The sequence below is a fragment of the Delphinapterus leucas genome, chromosome 18 (genome assembly GCF_059928025.1).
Source record: "Delphinapterus leucas isolate spDelLeu-1000000601 "Yukka" chromosome 18, BTC_Dleu_Yukka2, whole genome shotgun sequence".
NCBI lineage: Eukaryota > Metazoa > Chordata > Mammalia > Artiodactyla > Monodontidae > Delphinapterus > Delphinapterus leucas.
This window is the reverse complement of record NC_143146.1, coordinates 62,485,097-62,503,880: the sequence shown is the minus strand read 5'-3', so window position 1 is coordinate 62,503,880 and position 18,784 is coordinate 62,485,097. Positions and strand designations below refer to the sequence as shown.

At 36.7% G+C, this 18,784-nt stretch overlaps 1 protein-coding gene across 11 annotated transcripts in view; it reads right to left on the bottom strand.

The window, feature by feature from the left end:
* Window positions 1-18,784, bottom strand: part of RNASEH2B (ribonuclease H2 subunit B) — a 95,971-nt gene that overhangs the window by 40,749 nt on the left and 36,438 nt on the right. For all 11 annotated transcript variants that reach the window (XR_002644689.2, XM_089899605.1, XM_089899607.1 and 8 more), the window contains exons 6-8: window positions 9,812-9,876; window positions 8,084-8,189; window positions 5,592-5,673 (exon numbers count right to left, since the gene is read on the bottom strand). Coding sequence is in view for 10 of the 11 variants with exons in the window: in XM_089899605.1 (XP_089755731.1) it covers window positions 5,592-5,673; window positions 8,084-8,189; window positions 9,812-9,876 (253 nt within the window). In the remaining variant the exon portion in view is untranslated. The remainder of the gene's footprint in view (window positions 1-5,591; window positions 5,674-8,083; window positions 8,190-9,811; window positions 9,877-18,784) is intronic.

Sequence of the window (18,784 nt, the reverse complement as noted above, 5' to 3'; positions counted from 1 at the left end):
AAAGAAAGGGACTGAGAAAATATTTGAAGAGATTATAGTTGAAAACTTCCCTAATATGGGAAAGGAAATAGTTAATCAAGTCCAGGAAGCACACAGAGTCCCATACAAGATAAATCCAAAGAGAAATACTCCAAGACACATATTAATCAAACTGTCAAAAATTAAATACAAAGAAATATTAAAAGCAGCAAGGGAAAAACAACAAATAACACACAAGGGAATCCCCGTAAGTTTAACAGCTGATCTTTCAGCAGAAACTCTGCAAGCCAGAAGGGAGTGGCAGGACATATTTAAAGTGATGAAGGAGAATAACCTGCAACCAAGATTACTCTACCCAGCAAGGATCTCATTCAGATTTGATGGAGAAATTAAAACCTTTACAGACAAGCAAAAGCTGAGAGAGTTCAGCACCACCAAACCAGCTCTACAACAACTGCTAAAGGAACTTCCCTAGGCAAGAAACACAAGAGAAGGAAAAGACCTACAATAACGAACCCAAAACAATTTAGAAAATGGGAATAGGAACATACATATCGATAATTACCTTAAATGTAAATGGACTAAATGCTCCCACCAAAAGGCACAGATTGGCTGAATGGATACAAAAACAAGACCCATATATTTGCTGTCTACAAGAGACCCACTTCAGACCTAGAGACACTTACAGACTGAAAGTAAGGGGATGGAAAAAGATATTTCATGCAAATGGAAACCAAAAGAAAGCTGGAGTAGCAATTCTCATATCAGACAAAATAAGACTTTAAAGACTATTAGAAGAGACAAAGAAGGAGACTACATAATGATCAAGGGATCAATCCAAGAAGAAGATATAACAATTGTAAATAATTATGCACCCAACACAGGAGCACCTCAATACATAAGGCAAATACTAACAGCCATAAAAGGGGAAATCAACAGTAACACATTCATAGTAGGGGACTTTAACACCCCACTTTCACCCATGGACAGATCATCAAAAATGAAAATAAATAAGGAAACACAAGCTTTAAATGATACATTAAACAAGATGGACTTAATTGATATTTATAGGACATTCCATCCAAAAACAACAGAATACACATTTTTCTCTAGTGCTCATGGAACATTCTCCAGGTCAGATCATATCTTGGGTCACAAATCAAGCCTTGGTAAATTTAAGAAAATCGAAGTTGTATCAAGTATCTTTTCTGACCACAACGCTCTGAGACTACATATCAATTACAGCAAAAGATCTGTAAAAAATACAAACACATGGAGGCTAAACAATACACTACTTAATAACGAAGTGATCACTGAAGAAATCAAAGAGGAAATTAAAAAATACCTAGAAACAAATGACAGTGGAGACACGATGACCCAAAACCTATGGGATGCAGCAAAAGCAGTTCTAAGAGGGAAGTTTATAGCAATACAAGCCTACCTTAAGAAACAGGAAACATCTCAAATAAACAACCTAACCTTGCACCTAAAGCAATTAGAGAAAGAAGAACAAAAACACTCCAAAGTTAGCAGAAGGAAAGAAATCATAAAAATCAGATCAGAAATATATGAAAAAAAACGAAGGAAACGATAGCAAAGATCAATAAAACTAAAAGCTGGTTCTTTGAGAAGATAAACAAAATTGATAAACCATTAGCCAGACTCATCAAGAAAAAAAGGGAGAAGACTCAAATCAATAGAATTAGAAATGAAAAAGGAGAAGTAACAACTGACACTGCAGAAATACAAAAGATCATGAGAGATTAGTACAAGCAACTACTATGCCAATAAAATGGACAACCTGGAAGAAATGGACAAATTCTTAGAAATGCACAACCTGCAAAGACTGAATGAGGAAGAAATTGAAAATATGAACAGACCAATCACAAGGAATGAAATTGAAACTGTATTTAAAAATCTTCCAACAAACAAAGCCCAGGACCAGATGGCTTCACAAGCGAATTCTATCAAACATTTAGAGAAGAGCTAACACCTATCCTTCTCAAACTCTTCCAAAATATAGCAGAGGGAAGAACACTCCCAAACTCATTCTACGAGGCCACCATCACCCTGATACCAAAACCAGACAAGGATGTCACAAAGAAAGAAAACTATAGGCCAATATCACTGTGAACATAGATGCAAAAATCCTCAACAAAATACTAGCAAACAGAATCCAACAGCACATTAAACGGATCATACACCATGATCAAGTGGGGTTTATTCCAGGAATGCAAGGATTCTTCAATATATGCAAATCAATCAACATGATACACCATATTAAGAAATTGAAGGAGAAAAACCACATGATCATCTCAATAGATGCAGAGAAAGCTTTTGACAAAATTCAACACCCATTTATGATAAAAAACCTCCAGAAAGTAGGCATAGAGGAAACTTTCCTCAGCATAATAAAGGCCACATATGACAAACCCACAGCCAACATCGTCCTCAATGGTGAAAAACTGAAAGCATTTCCACTAAGATCAGGAAAAAGACAAGGTTGCCCACTCTCACCACTCTTATTCAACATAGTTTTGGAAGTTTTAGCCACAGCAGTCAGAGAAGAAAAGGAAATAAAAGGAATCCAAATTGGAAAAGAAAAAGTAAAGCTATCACTGTTTGCAGATGACATGATACTATACATACAGAATCCTAAAGATGCTACCAGAAAACTGCTAGAGCTAATCAATGAATTTGGTAAAGTAGCAGGATACAAAATTAATGCACAGAAATCTCTGGCATTCCTATACACTAACAATGAAAAGTCTGAAAGTGAAATCAAGAAAACACTCCCATTTACCATTGCAAAAAAAAGAATAAAATATCTAGGAATAAACCTACCTAAGGAGACAAAAGACCTATATGCAGAAAATTATAAGACACTGATGAAAGAAATTAAAGACGATACAAATAGATGGAGAGATATACCATGTTCTTGGATTGGAAGAATCAACATTGTGAAAATGACTCTACTACCCAAAGCAATCTACAGATTCAATGCAATCCCTATCAAACTACCACTGGCATTTTTCACAGAACTAGAACAAAAAATTTCACAATTTGTATGGAAACACAAAAGACCCCGAATAGCCAAAGCAATCTTGAGAACGAAAAACGGAGCTGGAGGAATCAGGCTCCCTGACTTCAGAGTATACTACAAAGCTACAGTAATCAAGACAGTATGGTACTGGCACAAAAACAGAAAGAGAGATCAATGGAGCAGGATAGAAAGCCCAGAGATAAACCCACGCACATATGGTCACCTTATCTTTGATAAAGGAGGCAGGAATGTAGAGTGGATAAAGGACAGCCTCTTCAATAAGTGGTGCTGGGAAAACTGGACAGGTACATGTAAAAGTATGAAATTAGATCACTCCCTAACACCATACACAAAAATAAGCTCAAAATGGATTAAAGACCTAAATGTAAGGCCAGAAACTATCAAACTCTTAGAGGAAAACATAGGACACTCTATGACATAAATCACAGCAAGATCCTTTTTGACCCACCTCCTAGAAAAATGGAAATAAAAACAAAAATAAACAAATGGGACCTAATGAAACTTCAAAGCTTTTGCACTGCAAAGGAAACCATAAACAAGACCAAAAGACAACCCTCAGAATGGGAGAAAATATTTTCAAATGAAGCAACTGACAAAGGATTAATCTCCAAAATTTACAAGCAGCTCATGCAGCTTAGTAACAAAAAAACAAACAACCCAGTCCAAAAATGGGCAGAAGACCTAAATAGATATTTCTCCAAAGAAGATATACAGACTGCCAACAAACACATGAAAGAATGCTCAACATCACTAATCATTAGAGAAATGCAAATCAAAACTACAATGAGATATCATCTCACACCAGTCAGAATGGCCATCATCAAAAAATCTAGAAACAATAAATGCTGGAGAGGGTGTGGAGAAAAGGGAACCCTCTTGCACTGTTGGTGGGAATGTGAATTGATACAGCCACTATGGAGAACAGTATGGAGGTTCCTTAAAAAACTACAAATAGAACTACCATATGACCCAGCAATCCCACTACTGGGCATATACCCTGAAAAAACCATAATTCAAAAAGAGTCATGTACCAAAATGTTCATTGCAGCTCTATTTACAATAGCCCGGAGATGGAAGCAATCTAAGCGTCCATCATTGGATGAATGGATAAAGAAGATGTGGCACATAAATACCATGGAATATTACTCAGCCATAAAAAGAAACGAAATTGAACTATTTGTAATGAGGTGGATAGACCTAGAGTCTGTCATACAGAGTGAAGTAAGTCAGAAAGAGAGAGACAAATACCGTATGCTAACACATATATATGGAATTTAAGAAAAAAAAAAAGTCATGAAGAGCCTAGGGGTAAGACAGGAATAAGGACACAGACCTACTAGAGAATGGAGTTGAGGATATGGGGAGGGGGAAGGGTAAGCTGTGACAAAGCAAGAGAGTGGCATGGACATATATACACTACCAAACGTAAGGTAGATAGCTAGTGGGAAGCAGCCGCATAGCACAGGGAGATCAGCTCGGTGCTTTGTGACCGCCTGGAGGGGTGGGATAGGGAGGGAGACGCAAGAGGGAGGGAGACGCAAGAGGGAAGAGATATGCGAACATATGTATATATATAACTGATTCATTTTGTTGTAAAGCAGAAACTAACACACCATTGTAAAGCAATTATACTCCAATAAAGATGTTAAAAAAATAATATAAAAAAATAATGGAATACAAAGACATAAAGTCTCTAACAAGATAAGCAGGTACAAAGAAATCCAGGAAAATATTAAACAGAAGGATATGTTTATCAATTCAAAGCAGGCTTTCAACATACTATATTACTATACTACAGAAACCAGTATCTACTAATTGTTTTTTTAAAGTAGGACCTAAGATGCAATTTGCTAAAAACAGCAACTGTATCTATTAAAAAGTCATCTTATATTCATGTATCAGAGGAAAAAATTATTATAAGAATCAGGAAAGGCTATTAAATTATCACACACATGAAATCTGAACAACAGTTGCTAAAATACAGAAAATAAACATTTTTTTCAGCCTAAGATAAAGTCTTTATATTTTATTAAAGATCTTTATGAAGGAAGGAACACAAATCAGGTCATTCTCAAACCCTTCTTCCCCCTCAAAGACACAGACTGTGCTTCATTCTTCATTGAGTTCCAAGTGTTGGGCATAATAAAAATACTTAGTGAACATCTAATGATAATAAAAATGGTACAAAACCTTTAAATATAACTTTCAAAAATATTCTATTCTGCTATCTACTCTTTCTTTCCCACGAACCAAATTAGTTAAGTCTGGCTGGGGACAAAATTTTAACACAGTTTACCCTCTAATATCAAAACAACCGATAACCCCAATCCTAACACTCAGGGGTTCCTACAACTAGTATCCATTAAATCAGCTTGTTCCAATCAAAAAACTATCCATTAAAATTCACCTCCAAATCATACAGTCTATGACATAACTCAAGAATAATCTCTTATCAGAAAAAGTGATATAAGCCATAAAGAAACCCTATTTCTTGGAAACCAAGAAGCACAATTATGCTTAGTTGTGACTAAAGCTGAACCATACTTACTTTAAATATTTAGATAAGTCATCACTCAATTCTTTAGGGATGTAATCAGATATCAGACCATGGGCATAACAAATATAATCCTCTGAAAGAAACAGAATGGAGAATGAAAAAAAAATTAGTAATAATTATGGTAGTTTTACAGTCAAACTGACCAGAGTTCAAATTCTGGCACTGTCTGGCCTTAGAGAGTCACTTAAGCTTTTGTTTGTGAAACGGGGATGCTCATATCTATCTGTCACAGTAGTGGGGTAATCTGATGGATGGATATGTAGGATGGTATCAAAAATATGATGAGATAATCAAGCACAATACAGCAGATGCCCACTAAATAACAGGTAAAAACTCAGGGTTCTTTTCTTAGCTGAGGCCCTTGAATACAAATAAAGTTCAAAAATCAGATGTAACAATATGAAATATTCACGTCTTTTTAAAAGACTAATCTTTTCTAGGTCTGTTTCAATATAAAATAAATCTAATTATTGAAGAGTAAATGAGTATGCTCATTTAAGAGAAATAATACATGATATGTCTCTATTAAGTACTTGCTTTATAAGAGTCCTGAATGTTATATATACCCCCAAACTAATAAAATGCCTTAAAAAATAGAAAAAAACAAAACTCAGCAGTGAGTATAATCTTTACTTCTAAAGCATTTGGATTCTCAGTACTAAAATGAAACTCTGGTATCAATTAAATACAGAACATAAGAGAAAATCTGTTTTAAAGCTCTGTTCCTTAATTCAGTATTTTTTGTAGAATACTAGGGGATAATCAAACTTAATAGATGGGATAATCACAAGGGGATATAAACTACCAAAAGCAATATCCCAGGTTTGTTGCTGGGATATTCATTTTCTTCTTTTTTTCCTTTCTCTTCTACCTTCAATGTTAGGATAACAATTTGCCTCAGTATTACTTAGGAAGTGACTGCTGCCTGGTCCACCTCATTCTCAAAAAGTCTTCAGTAAGAGATTTTCACTGCCAGCACAGAACTGAAAGTTATCACTGGACCCTTCTTAAAATATGCTCATGGTTCTGAGTTAGTAATTATCTAATGAGTCATGAATAGACAAAGAAAGTTATTTTAAGAAAGCCAATATATCATCTGTTTGCTTCTTCTGGTAGCATATCAAGCTAAAGATCTAAAAAAGGAAAGAATGCAGAGCATAAAGCTTACTTTATGGCTGGGAACCTAAATGGTCATGTAGCCAAGCCCAGACTCATATTTAGAGATTGGTACAAACACTGGCCTCAGAGCAGAAGACCTGGCCTGCTAGCTAGGATGGGTGACCTTGAATAAGTCATCTGCTTCTCTAAGACCACAGGTTTTCATTTTTAAAATGAGAAGATCTGTCTAAATAACCTCTAACACCCCTTCTCCTACTTTAACAAAAATCTATGGTTTTATCCATCCATCCATCCATCCATCCATCAATCCATGCATCTGTCTATCTGTCCAGCCATTTGACTCAGTCCCTTCTCTTCTTTTGTTAAAGCCAATCAAAGACACTGATAGCTGGTAAACTCAGATGTCAAGGGCAAGTCTACCACTCCCAGAATGGCAGGAGCCAGCTATTATCCATATGTACAACGTACTGTAAGGTGGATTTCTGCGAGTCGAAGATTGCCTGAATTACCAACAGGCCGCCGTTCCTAGTTCTTTTTTTTTTTTTTTTTTAAATGATGAAACTCCGATGTTTTGGAGTTGTATACTGGAACAGGGGAACACTGAATTGGAGCTTAAAGTCAGAATAATGTCTGTCCTACCATTTCAGAAAGTTAATTGTATTAGATAGCTGTTTTTATTCAACTACACATATAAAAATAAGAGGACACTACACTGTAAAAAAGCAAAAAATTTACCTTAATAACCTAAGAGAAAAAACTGCCAATTGAATAAAGTTTCATCTAAAATCAAAATATTGAGACCTACAGTAGGACCTATGCTTCTTGAGAGTAAGATGCAAACAGATACAGCTCATTGGAAATCCTTGTGCCACACGAACAGTACAACAAGAAGGTTATGAGTGTGGGCTTAAGAGTCAGGCAAGCTCCATTAGTAGCTCAGCTCTACCATTTACTAGCTGTGTGACTTTGGACACAGCCTCAGGACTCTCACTGTAAAATGAGACTTAGATGGAGGGTCAGATGGGCTAATGTGTGCACACTGGCAGCTTAGTAAAAGGCTTGGCACACAACACACCCTCAATAAATGATAGCCAGGGTTTTTAGGGCTGTTATTACTGTTAGCGCAAAATATATATTTCTTGAATGAATGATTTAAGTATCAATTAGTGAAAGAAGTGAACTACGGCAGAAGTACTACTTGGTTCTGAAATAAAATGCACGCCTGCCACAAGATCTATGAGAACACATCGGCGAGAATGTGAAGCTTCTGAGACATTAAGATTTTAAAATCATAAGACTGGCATTTACTCTGGTCAGCAACTTACTCCAGACAAAAATAATTTCTGATGAAATGATTTACTTACCTTCCTTGTCACTGGAAACCGGGTCACCAGAGAAAAATGCAGTAGACTGTACCCGGGCACCGACATTTATATTATTGGTTTTTAACGCTGCCATAGTCTGATTAACCTATGAAATAAACGAAAGGGGAATATCAGGGTATTTTCAACTAACTTTAGAAACCCCATGACCTTCCAGACAGTCCTCAATCCAGTTAAGATCCAGGAAGAAGTAGTTGAGGATCTAGAAATACCTTCACCAGATATCACAAGATGAGAGATAGCTGCACATTTGAAGAAAGGTGAAGGGTAGTAACAGCACTACGGGATGAGCTCAGTACATGGACTTCCTAAGGCCTACACAATATGAGAGCACTGACTCTGGAGGCAGGCTGCTTGGGTTTGCTCTGTGACCATGGGCTAGTTACTTAACCTCTCTGTGCCTCTATCTACGAGAGGGGGATAAAGATAGTACCTATCTCATAGTACTGTTGTGAGGATTAAATGAGTTAATGTATGTTAAGCTCTTAGTACAGAAAATGGCACAAAGCTTATATGTAATGATTTTCTAAATAGAATAAATAATATAAATTTCTCACTTCCTAGGAATTTAAGAAAGGAAACACAATCAATAAACATAAACCTCACTTTGCTATTTTGTGTCATTATCATTTGCTAAGAGCAAAAACAAAACGCCAAGTTTCTGCTCAGTACTTCTCATTCTTCACCTACACAGAATTCTACTAATGCAAATACTACTTACCATTAAAGCAAATGAAAAATGAAACATGGGTACTTTTCAAATCTTTTCACCACTCTGTACATAAGAACCTGATTAATTCTGCAAGGTTCATTTCTATGTTCCCAAGTTCCCAATGTGCTCAGTAACATGATATTACAAACATGTTTTTCACATACAAGATAGAAGAGAATCTTAGGAATCAGTACTAGAACTGGTATCCACTGAACTTACAAAAACTTTGTCATCCATAGATCTGGTCTGGCGAGATTCTTTATCACGGTGAAAGTATGCAATATCCTTAGACCAGTAGCTTTTTTGTTTTTTCCTTTACTATACCCATAATAAGAAATACACAGCAACCCAATACCCCAAAACATATATAAGTACGTTTCATACAGTCATACTTAATACTTGCTCATAGTCTGTGCTATCTTTTAATACATCCTATCCTATTCTATCCCATTCCATTCTAAGAGAAATACTGATTGTGATCCACTAAATCGATTTGAAAAACACTGCCCAAGACCTTATACTGGTCTAATTCTTAGGATCACTAAGATACAGGGTTTGCCTGGAAGATGACCCCTCTTCAGCATCCAGACACTAAGCCTGAATCCCATCTGCCTGGTCCCCTGTGGGTCATGTGTGAGCAACGTCGACCTCTGAGATGCCTATAGGACTGACGGCATCAAGTGCACGTAGCCCTGGTATCACTTGGCTTGAAAGACTCAAGTCTACACCAACAAATAGCAAGAACTTCTTCATTCTCACTGGTGAGGACCACAGGGAAATGGGGATGCACAAAGGAACACATCAAGCTAAAAAAATACATGAATTAGGGAGAATGAAAAGCCAAAGATTCTTCTCCCACTTGGAGGTCTTTGTACAGCTTCTCTCTTGCAGTTGATGTTCAAGATGGTCTTTGGGGTCAGGCTTACTACCTTCTCTAAATATGTTTAAAAAGGAGCATTAAACTCTTTCTGCCACAAGGCATTGGAGAGGTACCGTACCTTTTTTTCCAGCCATTTTAATGTCTTCTCTTTGCTGTACTTGTAATATTTCTTCTTGTCTATTTCTGGATTAAATTAAAAGAAAAAAAAAGACAGTGCAGTGGATTAAACAAAAAATAAACTCGTAAGTTTATATCATATACAAGATAACAGTTTTAAAATATTTCAGGGAATTCCCTGTCAGTCCAGTGGTTAGGACTCTGCTTTTACTGCCAGGGCCTGGGTTCAATCTCTAGTTGGTGAACTAAGGTCCCATAAGCCGTGAGGCGTGGTCAAAAAAAAAAAAAAAAAAAAAAAAAAGTCCTAATACTTTACACTTTTGGAAAACTCAATTTATAACCCTGGGAACATACTTGAGACATTAAAAAAAGTCCCTAAACAGAACTGGGATACCTCAGATCTCAACCAACTATTAAATGAGTGGAAATTTAAGAAAATTATCAAATTATACAAACTGTCCTTATCACAAGGAGAAATTTTTTTCTCTTCTTTTTATTGTATCTACGAGATGGTGGATGTTAACTAAATCTACTGATAGTCATTTCAAAATATATGTAAATCAAACCATCATTTTGTACAACTTCAACCTACACAGTAATATATGTCAATTATTTCTCAATAAAACTGAAAACAATTCTACAGATAAATCTGGAGGAAAGGTAATTTTTTAATTGAAGTATAACTGACATACAATATTATATTAAGTTTCAGGTGTAGTGATTTGATATTTATACACATTCTGAAATGGTCACCACAATAAATCTAGTCATCGTCTCAAAAGGTAATTTTTAAAACTCAGCAAATTAACATACCGAGCAATCTTAATTTTTCTGAATAATTTTAAGCTCACCTCAATGCTTTCAATGAAAGACTCCTTTTGTAAAATAAAAACGGAAATCCCAAGAAAGAAAATTGAAGCTAAATGCAGGTGCCTATGAAGTTCATTGCATTCATTCAGGAAAAGAATCTTGTTAACTATTTAGTGCTGTTCTGGTGGGATTAGTGGAGAAAGAAGAAAAGATATATCTATCTTTCAATGTATTACCAATATAGCCATAGCTATTTCAGGGGAATTTAGAGTTATGATAGGCTCAATCTGGCCCTTTATGGAGATAAAAGTCTCATCTCATATAAATTATACTTCCTCTCCTCACAATCCAGCTAGCTTTATGTAATCTAACCGCTTAATGTCATACATGGTATATGATATTAAGCCATTATTTCCTTGGTAACACTTCATTCACAGGGTTTCTTGCTTTCTGTGCAGTCAGCAGACGCAGCTCTTCCACTCCGGCCTCCCGCCTCCATGCAGGAGTTACCTTCGTGACCACTGGAATTCCCACGGCCAGATACAAACTTGCCACATGTGACTGCTTGAATTACATAGAATGACGCTTTCTCTTTCCTCATGATCATGGTGGGAAACGGAAACTGCTTGTTCAGGGGTGGTTTTCAGCAATCTGTTAAACTGCTTGAAGTTTCACTGAACGGTTGGTATGGGGAAGGGCTGGCCTGAGCTCTTGCACATTTCCTCCCCATTTCAGCCTGTGGTCGTCAACACTGTGGGCAATAGGAGGTGGATGGAGTGGGTGCTGGACCTTTGCACCCATCTCCTCAGGACACGTCACTGGAATAATGAAAATGAGGGACCCACTTCTGGCATTGCCAGAAGTTTGAGAATTCCAAGGCGCAATGCCTGCTCTCCTGGAGCCAGGACTGCTTGGCAAACCGCGTGCTGTGGAACCAAGGCAGATGAGGCTAGACTCAGCCTCCCTGGAGGTGATATAATATTTCTTTGTACAAAAATAGGGAGAATTCTAAGAGCATACAGCAATCACTTAGTACATGTATGCTGCTGAATGAGTCTCAGACGTTCTGATCATTGCCTGAGACAATCTTGATAGAAGCTCAGTGGTCAGGTCTCTCCCAGGAATCCCACCTTGACTCTGCCACTCACTTGTCTCTTGTCTCTACCTCCAAATTTCCTGAAAGGACATTCTACAACCTGCCATAGCTTTCCTCCCTCTCGTTCACTCTCTGAGCCCCTTGCAGGCCCCTTCTTTCCCTCTGGAAATGCTGGTTCAGAAGAAGTGGAGACCAGGCTATGAGCCGTACTGCTGGGGCTCCTACACCCCCAGCGCACGATGTCACCTCAGGAAGTCACCTATTGAATGAGGTGATGGCACAACATCTGGCACACATCAAATACTTAGTATTAGTTATGAAAAAATTAAATTATAACTTGTTAATGATAATAACATCAGAGTCTAATGCATAGTCAGGCCTGTGCTAAGTTCTTCATACACAGTTTCTCACTGAATGCTCAGAATGAATCCCAGGTAAAAACTACTATTTGTCCCCATATTAAAAAATTAGGTTTGAGTGAAGTTAAATAAATTGTCCAAAGTCACTGAGCTGGTAAACAGGAGCACTGGATTCCTTCCCAATCTGACTTCAAAGCCGTGCATCTGGTGTTCATTTTACTGAGATCAATTAGTCCTCACCCCACTCAGTACTTCCGCCCCTATTCCTTATGGGAAAAGACTCTCCACCATGGACCTACACAACCTTTCTCTTGGTCGTTCTGCATCTCTAATGGCTTTTCCTCTGACTCTTTTCCGGCTCCACTGCCTCCTCCTTGGACGCCAACTTGTATCTCTCTCTGGGCATGACTTCATCCTGTCTTAGCAAGACTAAACCCATCCAGGAAGCCCAGAGCCCCGAGCTGAGGCTCTGTGTGTCATCTTCCTCCCAAATCACCTTCCTGGTCACCCAGGCTTGAGTCACTCCTGCCTTGCTTCCCACTGGATTCCGTGGGAGACAGGAAGGAGCCAACATTATCTTGTAGAGAACAACGAGGGAGGAAGAATCAAAACAAACAAACAAAAAAACCCCAAAACAAACTGTGTCTGAAATCAGGAGGCTTAGCTTCTTGTGCTGGATCAGTTCTACTTCATTTTTTTAAAAAAACAACTGTATTTCGGAATAATGTTCGTATGATTAACACACCCATTTTTGGTGTACAATTTGAGGAGTATGGCCAAATGTCTACATACAGTCATGTAACCACCAGCCCAAGAAGTTCCCCTGAGCTTACAGTCAATTCTCTCACCCCTATCCAGACCTCAGGCAACCACTGATCTGCTATGATTACAGAATTGTTTTTGCTTTATTCTAGAACATCACAGGAATGGAATCATACAGTAAGTACTTTTTTGTGACCCTCTTCTTTTGCTCAACATAATTTCTGTGAGATTCTTCCATTTTGCTGCAGCTAGCAATAGCTCTTTCCTTTGTATTATGGAGTAGTATCCTGTGTATGGATATCCCATGTTTTGTATACCCACTCACCTACTGAAGGGCATTTAGGTTGTTTCCAGTTTTGGACTATTTTGAAAAAGTTGCTCTGAACATTCTTGCACAAATCTTTGTATGGACATATGTCTTCATAACTCTTGGGCAAATACCTAGGAGTAGCATTACTGAGTCGTAAGAAATTGTCAAGTGGTTTGACCATTTTATGCTTCCACTAGCCAGGTAGGTGAGTTCCCGTTGTTCCATAACTTACTGGTAGTGTCTGTCTGTTTTATTTTAGCAACTCTGGTGGATATCAGTGATATTTCCCTGTGATTTTAATTTACATTTTTCTGGTGACTAATGATATTGAACATCTTTTCATGTGCCTTATTCATAAATCTTCTTTTGTGAAGTCTGTTCAAACCTTTTGCTGATTTTTCTACAGGGCCGGATATCATCTTATTATTGTGTTAAAAGAGTTCCTTTTACATTTATATATATCTTTTATCAGATATATGTCATATAAATATTTTCTTCCAACTGTGGCTTGTCTTCTTTTCTTAAGAGTATCTTTCAAAGACCAGAAGATATTAAGTTTAATGACATGTAATTTATAATTTTTTTGTATGGTTAGTAGTTTTTGTGTCCTATGAAATCTTTGCCAATCCTCAAGGTCACAAAGGTTTTCTTCTATGGCTTCTTCCAGAAATTCAATAGTTTTCATTTTTGCATTTAAATTATTGATCCATTTCAAGTTAATTTTTCTGTATGACTCTGAGGTGAGAGTTAATGTTAACTGTTTTTCATATGGATATCCAATTTTTCCTGGTTATTTGTTGAAAAGATTATCCTTTCTCCCATTAAATTATCTTGACACTGTTGGGAAAAAAAAACAATTGGCTACATAAATGTGGGTCCACTTCTGTTCTATTTGGTTCCATTTATCTATCTATTTAACCTTATACCAATGCCATAATTTCTTTATCATTGTAGCTTTACAGTAAGTCTTGAAATCAGGTTGTGTAAGTTCTCCAACTTTGTTCTTCTTTTTCAAAATTGTTTTGGCTACTGTAGATCCTTTGCACTGTCATATAAATTCTAGAATCAGCTTCTCAATTTCTACCAAAAAAAAAAGCCTGATAGACATTCCATTAACTCTATAGATTACTTTGGAGAGAATGGACATCTTAACAATATTAAGTCTTCTAATTCATGAACATGGTATATCTCTCTACTTATTTAATTCTTTAATTTCTCTGCAATGTCTTGTAATGTTCAGTGTACTGGTCTTGCATATTTTACGTTTCATTTATCCTTACAACTTCATGATTTTTTATATTATAAATGGTGTGCTTTTATTACACTGTCCAATTGTTCACTGCTAATATACAGAAATAGAATTTTTCTATATTGACCTTATATCCTGAGAACTTACTAGTTCTAGTGATTTTTTTTTTTTTTTGGTAAATTCTTTGGAGCTTTTTACATACACGACCATACTGTTTATGAAAAAAAGATAGTTTCACTATTTACTTTCTGATATGCATAGCTTTTATTTATTTATTTATTGGCATGTGGGATCTTAGTTCCCTGACTAGGGATTGAACCCAGGCCCCTGCAGTGGAAGCATGGAGTCTTAACCACTGGACTGCCAGGGAAGTCCAAATTTTTTTCTTATCTTATTGCAAATGCTAGGATTTCCGCTAGCAGGATGAGGAGTTGATATCCTTATCTTGTACCAATCTTAGGGGAAAAGTGTGTTCAGTCTTTTACAAGTATGATATCACTTGTAAAAGTAATGAAGTATGATATTAGCTTATGTTTGTCATGGATGTCCTTTACCAGAAGGAGGAAGCTCCTTCCTATCTCTAATTTGCTGAGAATTTATATTATGACTGAATTTTGTCAAATGTTTTTTTCTGCATCTATTGGGATGATCACAGTTTTTCTTTTGTAATGTATAAATATGGTGACTCATACTGATTGATTTTCTAATGTTCAACCAACTCTGCATTCTTATGATAAACCTCACCTGGTTATAATGTACTATCCTTTTTACATAGTTAATTTGCAAATATTTTTAAAGGATTTTTCCATCTATGATCATAAGGGATACTAGATTAGTTTTCTTTTTGTAATAACTTCGATTTTGGTATTGGGGCCATTCCAGTTTCATAAAATTAGTTGGGAAATATGCCTTCTTCATTTAATTTCTAAAAGAATTTGACTAAGTATCATTATTTCTTTGAGTATTATTTTTTTCTTAAAGTATGGTAGAATTCACCAGTGAAGCCAGCTGGGCCTGGAGTTTTTTTCCTAGGAAGTTTTTAAATTACAAATTTATTTCTAACTAAACATTCCCCTGGACAAGACGATCACTAAGAAGTACCAAGCTTGAATATCCCAAAATACTATATAAGGATGAAGTGCATAAACTACTGTTTAATTTTAAAATTTACACATTTTGATAAGCAAAGTGGTTTAAAATATTCACGAAGGCCACAGATTACCCACAATTATGAAAAATACCATAACATGTTCTATTGTGTCCTAAATTTAATATTTGCGAGTTTGTGAGTTAGATGACATGTGCGCGTGCTGGAAAGGTTTCTTTCCCTAATGTGTCTGGTGCCTATAAAACTGGTCTCAAACATCTGGAAAGATTGGGTTTACAAAATAAAGATGGAATAAAAAGGAGTCCACAATTAAATAACATGTTCAGCAATTGGGTAATCAGTTCACAAACTTGAATTTCCCTGATGTATTGTTGAACAAACTGCCTGGAGCAGATTTTCACATCTACTTTCTGAATGTTTTCCATAACTGAGAAACTCATATGGTCTCTTTTTTTCTTTCCTGCCTCCTGGGGATAGAAACTTGGCAACTGTGCTTGGGGTATTTTAATCAGGTAAGTTTTCCTGGCTCTTCCTGTTAATCACAATGAACAGCACAGCATAGCTTTTGCTTGCAATATGAAACAGAGTATTATACTCAAGATGAAGTTCATAACCCTTTATTAGTCCTTTCCCCTGTCATCTCTCCACTGAATGGGAGCTTTTTTGGCAAGAAGCATGCTGAGCCCCAGAGCTAGCAAACTGAGACACATCGTTTCCTTCACTAATAAAGCAGGCAGTGCTAACTAACTAAGATCACCACCATCATCATTCAGGATGCAAACAACTGTGGCTGGGTTTATTCGGCAGGGAGAAGGAAAGGTTCTCATAAACCTAGCAGGCTTAACGAGATCTTTAATGCCACAGACTTTTGAGACAGCATCTGGAGTCCAATATCAAAATAGCTGACTGGGGAATTTGAGCATTTCAGGTTTTTACTCTCTCTGCACAGCGCCTGTGGGGAGGATGGAAGTGAAAAAACATCAACTTTCCTCTTTATCTCTGCTCCCTGTCACGGGTAGTACCTGACCACTCTTTAGCAGTCTTCTTTGTTTCTTAGTTAAAAACCCTAGCAATAAAATAAAGAGAATGGAACCAAATACTAACTTAAAAATACACAAAAATCTAATTCAAACAAGCAGCCAGGACCCAAGGCAATCACTAAAAGAGGATGCCTGGAAAACAGAACGCTCACTGCCAGGATGAGAACTGTCTTTTCCTTAAGGTGTAGAAGTTCCCACTGTCTCCTTTCCTGTCTCTCTCTTTGTCTCACAAAGAGACATTATTAATGGGATATACAAGACTAACAAAAAATTAAGTTTCTATTTTTACATGAGACAACACCTAAAAACTCTAACAGAGTCTCCTGGAAGTGTTACACAGTTGTAAGAAGGAAGAGGAAGAGTTGCCGTCAGACAGACATGGGTTCAAACCTTGATTTTACCACTTCAAGTTCTATGAGGTTAGTCAGTGTGCTTATTAAACTCTTTGAGCTTCAATTTCCTCATTTGTAAAAATTCTGGTTCTACTAACAATGAAAGGGAATTACTGCAAGAATTCAATAACATACGTAAAACAACAAGCACAGAGATGATATATAATAATTTGTTAATATATGGTAGACATTTTTATTATTATCTGATTATCCCCATTCTCCTACTTAAACCACTTGACTCTGTATTAATCACTGGACCATCAAACAAATGTGCATTGGTCACTTACTGTATACCTAGTACTTAAACATCAGCAAAGAATTTAAAATTTCTAGTTCACAAGCCTTAATGGTACAAACATTTATTGAGCACTTACTCTACACCCAGCACTCTCTGGGCACTGATTTACTTGTATGATTTCATTTAATTCCTAAAGCATCTCTTTGTGGTAGATAGTAGATACTATTAACTGCAATTCTTAAATAATGTTCATATGCTGTAATTTAGAGATCTCAACACTCTAAAGGCAAGAGAAGGAAAGCTTTATTTTATGATTTAGAACAACTTTGCAGAGTACTAATTATAACATATGGCAGAATATGAGGGATACTCTTAACCCTTCATCTTACAGATCAAGGATGCTGAAAAGTTTGAATGATTTGCTCAAAACCATGTAGCAAATACATTCTTAATTTTTCTTGTAGGCTATCAAATCCTGTGATCAGATTACCAGATTGTTCCTAAAGAAATTCTTTCCCTGAAAGAGATATGAAGCAAAAATAACAAAACATTAACACTGGTTGATTTTGCAGTTGGAGACAAATATTTGTAGCTTTTTCCCGAGTTTTTCTGTACCTTTAAATTTTCTGATTAAAAAGACCGCCTCCCTTGCCCATGTACTTTCATTTTCAAAGCAGTTATATCATCAACCTTTATACATGCCAGGTTTCTAAAAACCCTAGGCCTCAAATTTTTCTTTCTTTCTTTTTTAATGACAGTAAGGCAAAACAAAGTAATTTAGGTTAAATTTCACAGGTAAAAGATGTATGCAATTCTCTAGAAGTCTTGGCAGTTTCTTCATAATTTAATTCTTCCCCTAATGAACTACATTCTGTAAATCTTAAAATAATGGAAGGTTCAAAAACAAAACAAAACAAAAAAATTTTTTTTCTGCCCGTGCTGCGCAGCTTCCGGGATCTTAGTTCCCCAACCAGGGACTGAACCTGCACCCTCGGCAGTGAAAGCACGGAATCCTAACCACTGGACCGGCAGGGAATTCCCCCCCAATTTTTTAAAAACAAGAAATAATAAGATCTCTAATGCCTCAACCTTCAAAAAGGCCTCTTCATCAAAACAGAAGCAATTCCACATCACTTGCTTCACCCCTTGACACAGAACACAAATATGTGAAATATTTTTCTTCATGTCATTTCTGTATACAAGGACAGCATACTAAGACAGACATCATTTCCCACAAAGATCCAAAGAGAAACACACAGTAGCTTGAAGTTTACAACTGGTTATTTAGAGCTGGTCAAACAAGACAAGTATAGGGCATTCACTTTCTATTACAGCAGAACTTACAAAAGTTAGGCGATGTTGAGAAGTGAAAGAGATTAGGACAGGAGTTCAGATAATGATTCAACAGACGGTCAGGGGGTCAGTGAGCAAGGAGGAAGGAATGGAAGTGAGGGAAGCTCCTGCTTTGGAACACAGGCTGTACACTAACAAATGACAATGCTTTAATACTATTTCTGAATTTGGGCTGCTGGGTTTTGGTTTCAGGCAACTGTTCTTATACAGCTATTGGAAGATTTTTGGCTAATGAGTTAATCGTGTTGTCAGCTTCC